Source organism: Fringilla coelebs, assembly GCF_963513975.1.
Source record: "Fringilla coelebs genome assembly, chromosome: 6".
Lineage (NCBI taxonomy): Eukaryota > Metazoa > Chordata > Aves > Passeriformes > Fringillidae > Fringilla > Fringilla coelebs.
The window spans coordinates 1,905,301-1,918,462 of record NC_140034.1 but is presented as its reverse complement, the minus strand read 5'-3'; the positions used below and the strand labels follow the sequence as shown (position 1 = coordinate 1,918,462).

General features: G+C 52.2%; 2 protein-coding genes across 2 annotated transcripts; one reads left to right on the top strand and one right to left on the bottom strand.

Annotated features, from left to right (window-relative positions):
- Positions 1 to 960: 960 nt before the first annotated feature.
- LRR1 (leucine rich repeat protein 1) lies at positions 961 to 9,876 on the bottom strand. The gene is made up of 4 exons (XM_084207998.1): positions 9,651 to 9,876; positions 9,479 to 9,577; positions 5,392 to 6,119; positions 961 to 2,317 (listed from the first exon to the last, which is right to left on the bottom strand). Exons 1-4 carry the CDS (start codon positions 9,825 to 9,827, stop codon positions 2,065 to 2,067), a joined length of 1,257 nt encoding a protein of 418 aa, XP_084064124.1. The 5' UTR covers positions 9,828 to 9,876; the 3' UTR covers positions 961 to 2,064.
- Positions 9,877 to 11,764: 1,888 nt separating this feature from the next.
- On the top strand, positions 11,765 to 12,343 carry RPS29 (ribosomal protein S29). The gene is made up of 3 exons (XM_084207585.1): positions 11,765 to 11,912; positions 12,045 to 12,144; positions 12,224 to 12,343. Exons 1-3 carry the CDS (start codon positions 11,851 to 11,853, stop codon positions 12,230 to 12,232), a joined length of 171 nt encoding a protein of 56 aa, XP_084063711.1. The 5' UTR covers positions 11,765 to 11,850; the 3' UTR covers positions 12,233 to 12,343.
- The last annotated feature ends 819 nt before the right edge of the window (positions 12,344 to 13,162 follow it).

The window sequence follows — 13,162 nt, the reverse complement described above, 5'->3', positions numbered from 1 at the left end:
GCCGCGCAGCCGCCGCAGCCGCACCGCGCTCTGATTGGGCGGCGCCGGGAGGGGGCGGGGCCTGGGTGTGAAGGGGCCCCGAAATCCTTCGGGATTGGGGGAAAAAGGGAAAATAACTCTGGAAATGCAAGGAAAACACACGGAAACCAGCCGCGATCCGCGGGAGACACACACAAAATAAGAGAATACTAGGGCTGAAAAACTGCACGTTAAAAAGCATTCTGCAATGACAGGAATAAGGTGAGAAGTCATTCTAGAAACGCAGGAATAAGGTAAAATTACTGTAGGATTGGAAGAGTAAGATAAAATAACTCTAAGATGGAAAGAAAAAAATTCTAAGATTTACAGAATAAAAGAAAACAATTCTAGATTTGAAAGATTAGTACTATGAGCCCATTCTTGAATGGTAAGAATTAAAACATTCAGATCAATTAATTCTAGAATTGCAATTATAAAATTTTCAACACTAATTTAAGAGTAAAATAATTCCAGAATAGCAGGAACAAGATAAGGAAACCGTCCCAGATGCCTGCAGGGATGGGGACTCCATCGGTGCCCCATGCCAAACCTCCCTTTCCATGGAGAAATTTACCCAAAAATCCAAACTAAACCTCCCCAGCTGGCACTCAGTGTGCTCCAAGCCATCACATCTCCCAGGGAATGGGATTCCTAAAAACTTCTCAAAATAAAATAATTCTAGATTTGAAAGATTAGGATTATCAACCCATTCTTGAATGGTAAGAATGAAAAAAATTCAGATGGATTAATGCTAGAATCACAAGTGTTTGTTCCCTGCTGTTCCCATCTCCCAGTCATGGAGCAGCTGATAAAACAGGAAATAAAAGAATTTGTGGATATGCTCAACATTTTGGTGGCATCCCCAGAAAAATACCAGCAGTTCATTCCTGGAACAGACTGGATGGAAAACCCCTCAGACAAAACACAATCCACACGTGCATGGAAGGCTTTCAAAATTTAATCTGTCAACACAGTGAAACAAATTCCAGAATGGTTAAAACAGGAGGATTAAGAAACAAAGTTTCAGGCACATATTTAGAAAACAGACATTTCTGGTATCACAAAGAGAGAAACCCCAAAAACAAACATTTGCTCTGGTAAAAACCCAGCAGTGCTGGTCCCTGCTCTGGTGGGAATGTAAGGGAATGTGTAACAGAACCTTTAAAAAAAGAAGCACCTGGGATTCTGTAACTGCTCTGGATGTGATTGCTGCTCCACTGGCAAGAGGGGAGTGCAGTCCTGGCCTGGCAGAGCTCAGGGCTCCTGTGGGAAATCTGGGATAAATTCAAATTCCCTCTGTCCTTCCAAGGAGGAACCACTTACCCACACACCCAGCAACCCTGAGCACAGCCCTGGCAGCAGGAAAAGGGAAATACATTCGGAGAAAGGCTCTCTGCAGCTCAACACTGCCTTGTGCTCCAGGAGAGGAGATTCCAGAGGGGGAGAAGGCCAGGCTGTGTCCCCTCCTTCCCAGAGCAGGACAAGAGCCAGGCCAGGCTGGGTCCCCTCCTTCACAGAGCAGGAGAAGAGCCAGGCCAGGCCAGGCCAGGCTGTGTCCCCTCCTTCCCAAAGGGGAAGAAAGGCCATGTCAGGCCAGGCTGTGTCCCCTCCCAAAGGAGCAGAAAGGCCAGGCCAGGCCGGGTCAGGCTGTGTCCCCTCCCAAAGGGGCAGAAAGGCCAGGCCAGGCCGGGCCAGGCCGTGTCCCCTCCCAAAGGGGCAGAAAGGCCAGGCCAGGCTGGGTCAGGCTGTGTCCCCTCCCAAAGGGGCAGAAAGGCCAGGCCAGGCCGGGTCAGGCTGTGTCCCCTCCCAGATGTGGAGAAGAGCCAGGCCAGGCTGGGTCAGGCTGTGTTCCCTCCCAAAGGGGCAGAAAGGCCAGGCCAGGCTGGGTCAGGCTGTGTTCCCTCCCAAAGGGGCAGAAAGGCCAGGCCAGGCTGGGTCAGGCCGTGTCCCCTCCCTCCCTCCCTCCCAGAGGGATGTGTCCCCGCAGGGAGCGGCGGTGACACCGCAGGTGACACGTGCAGGCCCCTCCAGGCCGTGGTGGCGGTGTCAGCCGTGGCTCTGCAGGTGCCTGTCCAGGAACTGCGAGTAGCAGTGCAGGGAGCAGAAGTAGCAGAGCACGGGCGCGTCGGTGCCGCCCATGTTGTCCACCAGCACCACGGTGTGCGCCACGTGGTGCAGGTTCATGGTCACCGTGATCTGGATGAAGCTGCTCAGGCAGGCGCTGCCGCAGCGACACGTCTTGGCCACTTCCAGATCCTTGCACAGGTGGGAGGGGAGGAGGTGGCAGCCATAAGGGATCCTGTGGGATGAGAGGAGAGAGGGGGAGTCAGCACAGAGTGAGCTGGGACAGCACACGGGCACCAGCCACTCCCGGGGCACGTGGTGCCAGGGTGCCTTCAGGCTCAGCTTTCGTGTTTCCAGACTCTGTACTCCACTGGTGAGTGTGCATATATATATATATATGTGTGTGTGTGTGTGTGTGTATGTATATATATATATACATATATACACACACACATACATATACACACACACATATATACATGTATTTATATGTGTATACACATATATAAAACATGTGTGTATATATATATATACATATACATGTATATATACACACATAAATATATGTATATACACACACATATGTGTGCATATATACACACATCTATATTTATATATATATGTATTTATATACATATAAAAATATACATACATACATATACATACATATATATATACACACATGTGGTTATTAATTGTTGAGGTATTGTGAGGTCCTCAGGAAGAGGTGAGAGATGAGAGTTGACTCCAAGTTCTCAGAAGGCTGATATGATATGATATAATATCATGTCATATTATATCACATTATATCATATCATATTATATTATATCATATCACATTATATCATATTATATCATATCATATTAAAATGCTATACTAAAACTATACTAAAGAAAGAGAAAGGAGGCATCAGAAGGCTAGAAAAGGAATGATAATTAAAAAACCTATGAATGATCAGAGTCCCGACACAGCTGGACTGGGGTTGTTCATTAATTAAAAACAATTCACATGGAACCAATCACCTGTTGGTGAGCAACCTCCAAACCACATTCTAGGCAATCAGATAATTATTGTTTACATTTCTTACATTTTCTGAGGCTTCTCAGCTTCTCAGAAGAAAAATCCTGGCAAAGGGATTTTTCATAAAATATGTGACATACACGCAGACATATATAACTCTGAACTTGATATAAGGTGTTAGCAGGTTCTCCTCACAGCTCAGTCCCACAGAACAATCCTTTTCCAGCCCCAGAACCAAGGACACCACTGCAGCTTTGGGCCCAAAAAGTGTAAAACCAGGGAACTGAGGAGAGCAATTTGTGAGGGTGGGACTGCAAAACCTGGAGCTGTGATTGCACAGTTAATTCCAATATGGAAATGGACCAAAACTTATCAAAGTGTGAAAACTCCTGACTCAGGGTCTATCTGGGGTGGAGCCACAGCCAGGCTCTTGCACTGCCCAAGGTGTGTCCTGTGAAGGCCTTTAAATAAATCTCCATTTTATTCCTTTAACTCTGTCCAGCCTCTGTTCCTGGGAGCCTCTCCAGGAATCACAGAGACATGGAAAACTAGAGATTTGGGACTGAAATGCCACTTCCTGGGATTTCAGGAATGAAATTTCCAATTTTAGGACTGAAATGCCACTTCCCAAGGCAGTCCCTAAGGACATGAACTCTGGGAGACACCCCAAAAGGGAGTTCACAGCAATCCTGGCAGCCTGGGCCACAGCCAGCTAGGGAATTAGAAGGATTAAGAGTAATGAGAATTAGGGAATTAAAGGAAGATTAAGAATAATGAGACAACTGGGCACGTTCTGTTCTTCCCTCACACCCTCTGTGTCTCACCCTGGCCTGACACGGCCCCCACCACTGACTCCTCCCTCTTACACCCAGGAGTAGCAGTGCCCAAACACAACTCAGAGAAAGCAGGAGATAAATGGAGCCTTTTGCAGCAGCACTGCCCTGCAGGCAGCAAATTAAAAGTTCTCCTGCTCTACAGCTCTCTCCATCCATCGTGTCAGCAATGACATCCAGAGTTGGGAAGGGGAATTGCTCCTTTTGGAATTTACAGTGGAGCTGTTTTGAGCTTGGGGTACAAAGTAAATAATTCCCCTGAGGAATTGTTGGGGTGGCTGAAGTGTGGGGCTCAGCAGTGCCCAGCTGGCTCTCCAAACTCAGCACAGATCCCACTGACTCACATCCTGCCTCCACCTACACATCCCCAAGTCTTTCCACTCACACAGCTAAGACTCCTCTGGGGTCTTTTTTCCCCACCTTAATTTCAGAACACCCCTTTTTTCTGGGAAATACATAATCAAATACTCTGGTACTTTCCCAGAATAAAGACTGATTTCCAAACATTATTTTTGCACCTTCTCCTTCTGTTTCATCCCTTTCTCAAGGTTTTTACAATAACTGAAATCTGACCAGTGCTGAGGGATAAAATCGTCTAGAAAAAAAGCCTTAATATTTACATCAAACCCACTGCAATTTATATAACGTTGGGAAAGGAGACATGTGGGGTTTAATTATAAAATCAGCAAGGTCAGCAGTTGGTGATTTGGCCCAGAACATGTGGTGGCTCAGCTCCCTTCAGGGTGTGCCTGTGGATGCCTTTGGTGCAAATTTCTGCACAATTACCCGGGGTTTATGGGGCACTGCCCACCCTCAAGGCAGGAACGGGCACAGGGTGCAGATTAGGGACACTTCCCGCCTCTCTCTCCCCCTTTTCTGTGCCAAATTTCTGTCTTTGGGCTCCCTTCCCACCCAGAGCAGGGTGGGAGCAGCAGCTGATGGTACCTGGAGGCTTCTGGTACACGAAGGATCAGGGGTGGAAGCGGTGTGGGGGAAGAGGAGGGAGCTGAGAACAAACAGCAGCCTGGGGGGGTGGGATTTACTGGGTGAAATCATATTTTTTAAATTACCTCAGAGCTGGGCTCTCTGAATAAGTCAGAACACCTTCACTCCAACACCAAGGGAAATGAGGAGCTCAAGGAAAACCTATGGCAGGGGAAAGCCTGCAGAAGTGGCTCAGGGTTGCAGAATTGATTCTCTTTTCCCAAAGTTGGCCAAAAAGATTCTGTTCATCCCCCTTTGGTGGATGAAAACACTTCAATCTCTGCCTTTCCTTAAATGCTTTCAAAAGCACCAATAATCCTTATCCTGATGACTTGACAAGGAAAATTCAAAGGAATTTTCATCTTATGAAGTTAACAGGTGAGAAAGCAGGCACCGAGGGGAAAGGAAGGAAGCAGGTGAGGGAGGACAGGTGTGAAGGAGCAGCGCCAGCTGTGCCCTCCCTGCCCCTACCTGTGATTGACGGTGGCCCTGGCAGCACACTCCAACAGAGTCAAGGGGATCTTCAGCTGGATGTTGGGAACCAGCGGGTTGGGCTGCTCAAAAGGATTCCCAAAGAGGTCCAGGTTCTCCAGGGAGAGGTTCCTGAAGTCCCAGGGCAGGAAGGGCAGCTTGTTGCGCGCGGCCGACAGGAAGCGCAGGCGGCTCAGCTGCCCGATGCGGCAGGGCAGGCGCAGCAGGGCGTTGTCGTCCAGCCGCAGCTGCACCAGGCCCCGCAGCTGGCAGAACTCCAGGGGCAGAGCCTGGATCTGGTTCTGGCTCAGGTCCAGCAGCTGCAGGGATTTCTGCAGGCCGGAGCTGCACAGGGCCCCGCTGAAGGCCTCCAGGTGGTTGTCGTGCAGGTCGAGCTCCTGCAGGCACACCAGGTCGCCCAGCGTGGCCGGCAGCTGCTTGATGTGGTTGTGGCTCAGGTCCAGCTTGCGCAGCTTCTTCAGGCACAGCACCCTGCTGTCGATCCTGGCCAGCTTGCAGTACGAGGTCTGCAGGTGCTCCAGGGAGAAAGGGAAGCTCTTGGTGAGGGGATAATCCCTCCTGGAAGTGATGATCATTTTGGTTTTGGGCTTCTCCACGTCGGAGTTCTTTGCTGGGACCAGAGGTGAGAGAGGGAGGACTCCGGTGTCGTTGCCTTGGTGAGCCAGTCTCACGGCTGAAAGGAAAGTCTTTAAATTGACCACATTTGCCTGCAGGGGAACACAAGGCTGGAGTTAAAAGTTCATTATCCTGGTTATGAACACTCTCTGGGCTGTTTTGTGTGTGTCACTCAGCAGGGCAGTGGGACGGGAGGGGGAACAGCTCTGTAATGAATAATCCTGGTCAAACTGTGCTGCAGCACCCAGGGAAGGAACAAAGCACCAAATCCACAGCTGGAAATGAAGTAGAGAAAAAACCCCTGATGCACTGGGAGATCCCTAAAATCCACCAGGATCAAGGACTGTTACAAAAACACATGGGGAAATCAGAGCTCTAAACCCTGAGGCAGTAATTCCTGGAAGTTTCTAGGAAAGAAAAGGATGGAGGCTAGGGTTGAATTCAGCGAAAGGAAGGTGAAGTCACTGCTGGTGGCCACACACAACTCTGGCTGTGCCAGCAGCAGGCAAGAGGGAAATTCTTTGCAAAGACCAAATAATGCTCGACTTGGGATACAATAGTTTGGCAGTAGAATTCCAGGACAGTTTGGGTTGGAAGGGATCCTAAATCCCATCCTCTTCAACACCCTGCCATGGCAGGGACACCTCCCACCGTCCCAGGCTGCTCCAGCCCCAGTGTCCAGCCTGGCCTTGGGCACTGCCAGGGATCCAGGGGCAGCCCCAGCTGCTCTGGCAATTCCAGCACATCCCCTTCCCACCCTCTCAGGGAACAACTCCTTCCCAATCTCCCATCCATCCCTGCCCTCTGGCAGTGGGAGGCCATTAAAGGCTCCCACCAACTCTCAGTATCAGAGTATCAAGTGATCTGCATTTTAAATAAAGATCCAGAGAACTCCAGAAAACAAAAAGCATCTGTTGCACTGATTTGATTCACTTCTTTGAAGATTTGTGACCAAATCTTTCTCTTCTAGATTTTCCAGCAAGTCTCTGCTCGAGCTGATGTGCAGCTGACAGGCACTGAGCTGAAAAGTGAATTCTAAAATAAAAACCACATTGCAACCATGGAAAGAAAAGAAAAGAACTAACTTGGAGTTCTGAGAGCCCAGAGGTTGTCCTTGTGCTCCCAGCTGCCACTTGCCCAAGCCCAGGGACACAATTTGCACCTCAAATACAATTTTGCTCCTAAATGTATTTGTTTAGACCAAATTTGAGAGGGTTCAGAACTAGAACACACAATGTGCTATAAGCACCCAGCACAAGAAAACAAAGATATTGGAGATAATCCTGGATGGAAGTGTGGGAGAAATAAAGACATTAAAGGTCAAACTTAACTGACTGCATGTGTAAACTGAAATGATCATTTTCCTTAAGCATTCCAAGCACAACTCCTGCTGTGACACCTTCCAGAGGTGGGGAGGATGCACAACAAACACCTTTGGATCCAAGCTTATCCAGAGAAGCCAGGGCTGCCCCTGGATCCCTGGGAATGCCCCAGGCCAGGCTGGATGGGGCTTGGAGCAGCCTGGGACAGTGGGAGGGGTGGATGGGATGGGATTTTAAGTCCCTTCTATCCCAAACCAGCCTGGGATCCTGAGACCACCAGCCCTCATTATCTCAGCCAGCCTATCACACACATTTAGCTACAGAATTTCCCCTCATTCCATGCAGATTCGTGGCATTTCCAAGATCACTAAAATGGTAATTAAGTCCAAAAAGTTCTCCAGATCTGTAAGGACCAAGTGAAATCAAGACTGCACACCAGAATGAAGTTACAGGCAGGATTTCTTTGCTCTCAAGCACAAAGCACAATTCCCTCCACAAGCCCTCCCCTAAGGGCCATGTAAGATCTCCAAATCTCTTGCTGAGAAACCCTGAAAAAAAGAAAAAAGAAGAAAACAAATAATTACTTGGAAGAGCTCAGGATGCAATTTCCTGCCCCAAGCCCCAAGTCTCAGCCACACAGACAATGTTGGAAAAGGAGTTTAAATTGTGTTGATGCCTCCCAAGTGTGAGAGCTCCGAGGAAATCAGAGCTGAGGTGGATCCAGGGAAGCAGGTTCAGGCCTGCTGAAGGGAAACAAACCCCAGGAAACAGCCAGGATTTGTTATTTCTGCTCCAGGGTGAATGCTCTGCACTGATGTTTCCCAACTCCATTCCTGAGCTGGCTGAGTGCAGCAAATCCAGTGCCTGGCACAGCACAAGCAGGGGGATTTCACATAACCAATATTCCAGTCTTTGGAAATCTCTTTTGCACAAAGTTTTTGTTTATCTTTGAGAGTTAAGGAGCTTTTCTGTAATGAAGTAACAAAAATCTGGCAGAAAACTATGGAAAGGAGATGAAACATCTTAAATTTGGGTTCTGGAGTTGGAGAGCTAAAGAGGAACCTGTAATATTTTCAGAGAAACTTTTTCAATTCCCACTCTTCAGCTGAAAAATTCAGAGTAAAGGAAGCAGAAGTTATTCGGAATCTAATATAAAAGCTTTAATTGTTGCAAAATACAGAGCATATTGGCTTCTAACAGGGAAAAATATAACTGGGTTTGGTGTCCTCCCTTCCTATTTAACCCTTTAACAGGTTCATAAAATTAAGGCTGCTTTCCTCAGATTCGGGTAAGAGAAATGAAAAAAGGATTTTCTAAACCACCAATCAACATTATTTGCTTTTATTAACACAGCCTGACTCTAAAGCTTTAGGTAAGATAGAAAGCCTGTCTTACTTTTCTGTCCTATAGGGCTACAAAAGATTCCTGCAACAGGCACAGAAGAAAAGGACACGAGAATTTAGTGATAATATAATTTTTCTGATGAGTTTAGTGCTGTTAAAAACACTTTACAAATCCTCTGGGAACTGTGAATAAATACAGAGGTATTTGAAATACGGGGAGATGCTGCCTGTGCCCTGCTCTGTGTGTGCTTTGAAAGCCACGGTGAGCACAGTCATGGTTTGTCCATGAAAACAAGAGGATTCTCAATTTTTTTTTCCATGAGAAAGACTGTAGGGAGCAACAATTTCATGGGAATTAAATTGAGCTGAGGGGACACGGGATTTAAGGCCAAAGACCAACATTGCACCAGAGAGCTGAAAAAAGCTTTTTCTAAAGAAGCTGGGAAGCAAAGCATGAACATGGACTTCTGAAGCAGAAGAGTTAAAACACGGCCCAGAAAAGAGGGAATGGCTCCCAGTGCCAGAGGGCAGGGATGGGTGGGAGATTGGGAATTGGGAATTCTTGGCTGGGCTGGGATTGCCAGAGCAGCTGTGGCTGCCCCTGGATCCCTGGCAGTGCTCAAGGCCAGGCTGGGCACTGGGGCCGGAGCAGCTTGGGACGGTGGGAGGTGTCCCTGCCATGGCAGGGTGTTGAAGAGGATGGATTTAAGTCCCTTCCCGCCGTGGCGCGGCGGGTCAGAGCCCGGTGAGCCGCGGCTCTCCCGCCGTTCCCGGTGCCGGTCCCACCTTGCTGAGGCACAGATCCACCGCCGGCTCCCGCAGCCGCACCGTGGCCTTTCCCTCCTCCACGAAGCGCGTGAAGAGCCGCTCCACGTTCTGCTGCACCTGCGGGCACAGCGCGCTCAGCGGCAGCCCCGGGGCACCCCCGCCGCGTCCCGGCCCCCGCCGCCGTCCCCACCTTGTACCGAGCCCCGCCGCGGTCCCGCGCCGTGCACACCATGAGGTAAATCCCGGCACCGGCAGCGCCAGGCGGGCGCCCGAGCGACAGCAGCGCCCGCGCGGCACGGCCGCGGCCCCGCAGCCCGCAGGTGGGCAGGAGCCGGCTGAGCACCTCCACCTCGCACTGCAGCCGCATCCCGGCCCCGGCACCGGCCCCGGCCCGCGCACGGCGGGCGGCGCCGCCGGGGGCCTCCCGCGCTGTGCGCGCACAGGCGCCCGCTGCGCTGCCTGCCCGCCGCCGTGCCGGCCCGCCGCTGTCCGGTCCCGCCCGCCGCCCGCTGAGGGACGCGGGGCCGCCCGGCGAGCGGGATCGCGGGGCGGGAAGGGCGGGCGGCGGCTCCGGTGGTACCGGCGGCAGTGGCCGCACCGGCAGCGGCGGGCAGCCTGAGCGCGGGCCCTCAGCGCAGCGCTGGCCGCGCGGGGCGGGCCGCGGGCACCTCCTGCTGGAGGCGGCTGGTGCGGCTTGGCGGGACGGGGAGAGAGAGGCGGCGGGAGCGGCGGGGCGTGAGGGGACACGGGTGTGAGGGGACAGAGAGTGTGAGGGGACAGAGAGTGTGAGGGGACAGAGAGTGTGAGGGGCCACGAGGTGTGAGGGGACATGGAGTATGAGGGGACATGGAGGAGCTGAGAGGACGCGGGTGTGAGGGGACATTGAGGATATGAGGGGATGCTGAGGATGTGCGGGGGCATGGAGGTGTGAAGAACACGGAGTTATGAGGGGACATGGAGGAGCTGAGGGGACACGGAGGTGTGAGGGGATGTGGAGGATGAGGGGACATGGAGGGTGTGAAGGGACACGGGGGTCAGGGGACATGGGGAGTTGAGGGCGGACACAGAGGAGCGAAGGTGTTGCCGAATCTTAGGGACTCTAAACACGAACAAGTCAGGTTTAGAAAGGAGACATTGTTTATTCTGTGCAGGGTGCAAAGTGGAAATTGTCTACAAATCAAGCACGCCAGGGAATAAAAAGCAAAATTATTTATACACTAAAGTTTACATAAATCCGCCCATCTAATCCCCAGTTCCTGCCTACCTAATACGCAGTCATGCCCGAGCACAACATAAAATATAAAGTTTTCCATGAACATCAAGTAAAGCATACAACACGTGGTGATGTGTTGGCATTGAAAAGAGAGGTTAGAGGGCAGAATGGTGCGAGGAGCACGAGGGAGCAGAGGAAGGGCCAGAGAATTCTGTGTAAGGACATGGAGGGGACAGCAGGTGTGAGGGAGGGGTCGTGGAGGAGATGAAGGGATGGCGTGTGTGGGAGGGACACAGACAGGAGTTGAGGGCAGGTGGGTGTGACAGCAGCAGCTGAAGCTTTGGTAAGCGACAGGAAGGCTTAGGTCAGGCTTGGTGTCGGCGCCATGAGGCGTCTTTGAGCACATGAAGCGACATTGGGAGAAAAAATGAAAGAAACTCGGGGAGGCGTTTGCTGAGTGTTTGTGCAGATGTGTTATTTGAGGGCAGCTTTGGTTGGCGCAGATAATTGTGTAGTTGAGCGGTGCGGGGTTGTTGGGGTGTTTGTCCAGTAGGAGGCGGTGTGCTCCGGTGTGTATTTTGGGGCGAAAAGGGGTGTTTGGGGTTTTGTTGGGTATTTAGGGCGTGTTGTGTTAACGGTGTGGGGGGGCGAAAAAAGGTGAGCCCACGTCTCCCTGTCTTGCCCAGGCTACGTTGGCACGGCTATTCACAAACGCGGTCCCCTTGCTGACCGCCACGGGAGCTTCAACCTGCTCCTTAACCTAGACCTGGGCCGGTTCACCACTCCGGCTCCGCAGGCTCAATGCCTCGTCACTTGCCGGCCTCAGCTTGGACACATACTCGTCCCACCGCACGAGCAGCCCAGAACCCCGGGCTCAAGCGATCCGTCGGGCTCCGCCTCCCCCATGGCCAGGATTACAGGCGCGCGCCACTGCGCCCGGCGTCCTAAGGCCGCTCCGTTAACAATACAAACTGCGGCAGCGCTGACATCACGGGGCGGGCGGACCTGTCCCGCCCCACCGCGTGACGTCACGGAGGGGGAGCGGGCCCACCCGCAGGTCTCGCGGCGGTGACGGCGCAGGGCGGGAAGCGTGAGGCGCGCGGTGCACGCCGGGAGGCGCCGTGAGGGGTATAAGGGCAGGCGGCCGCCGCCATCTTTCTCTCGGCACCGCGCAGCCATGGGCCACCAGCAGCTCTACTGGAGCCACCCCAGGAAGTTCGGGCAGGGCTCCCGCTCTTGGTCAGTGCTGCCCCTTGCGCTCTCCGGGTCGTGGATGCCGTCTCACCGCCCTGCCTCGCTCCTCTTCCCCTCACATTCCCCTCCCCGGCGCCATTCCCCGCCCTCACTCGCCTCTCTCTGTTTCCCTCACAGCCGCGTGTGCTCCAACCGCCACGGTCTCATCCGCAAGTACGGGCTCAACATGTGCCGACAGTGCTTCCGCCAGTACGCCAAGGATATCGGCTTCATCAAGGTGAGCCCCGCGGCTGCGGGAAGGGGCTCGGGGGTGCCGGTTCCGGCTGACTCCCCTCGTGTCTCTCGCTCTCTTGCAGCTGGACTGAGCGCCGGGAGGATGAGGCGACAACCACAAGCGTTCGGCCCGTCCCAGGGCCTCCCTGACACATCTGCAGCGTCTCGGCTCAGTTTTATCTAATAAATGGTCTCCTAACCCAGCTGATCCGTGCGTGTTTCCCTTCTGTGCAGGTTTTAGCTGCTCTGAGGGTTTTTTGTACGGAGCTGCTCCCGGAGTGTGGGGGCTGCTCTGCTCTGCCCTGCTCTGCCCAACCTTCCACTACCCCGGGCTGCTCCAAGCCCTGACCAGCCTAGCTTGGGGCACTTGCAGGGATCCGGGGGCAGCCGCGGCTGTTGTGGAGGGAGTGAGGTAAAGACACACCTAAGTGTGCCAGAGGTCTGGAATTCTAAGTCCTTTGGGATTCCAAATGTCTGGGTATTTTTCTGCTATGGAGTGGCACTGCTGTGAGGGGACTGACCAGGTAAATGCTGCTCCCTCCCAGCTGAGTGCTCTGCAGATCCTTTGGGAACGCCCAGGAGCCTTTGCTTAGTCCCCCTGGCTATGACATCGGTGAGATGAGGTGGTGAGGAGGGAGTGGGGGCAAATCCAGGTGTGCCCATAGCAAAAGCTGAAGGGCTGTGGGATTATCAGAGAATTTGGGATGGTTTGGGATGGAAGGAGCTTTAAAGCCCATCCCATTGCAGTCCCCTGCCCTGGGCAGCGCCACAGGGCATTGGATGGTGAGGAAGCAGCTCCTTCCACCTCCTGCTAAACCCTTCCGGTTTAAACAGGGATGAGGGTTTGGCATCATCTGGGAGCTCTGGGGAAGGGTTAGCTTTCCTTACCAGGGAGTGGTTGGGCCTCATTTTGAGTGAGAAATGGTTAAATCCTGGTTCTTAACAGAAAATGCTTGTGTGTGAAGGTTCTACACTGAAAAATACAAAAAAAGTTCATTTGCTGTGGTGGTGGTTTTGGGCTT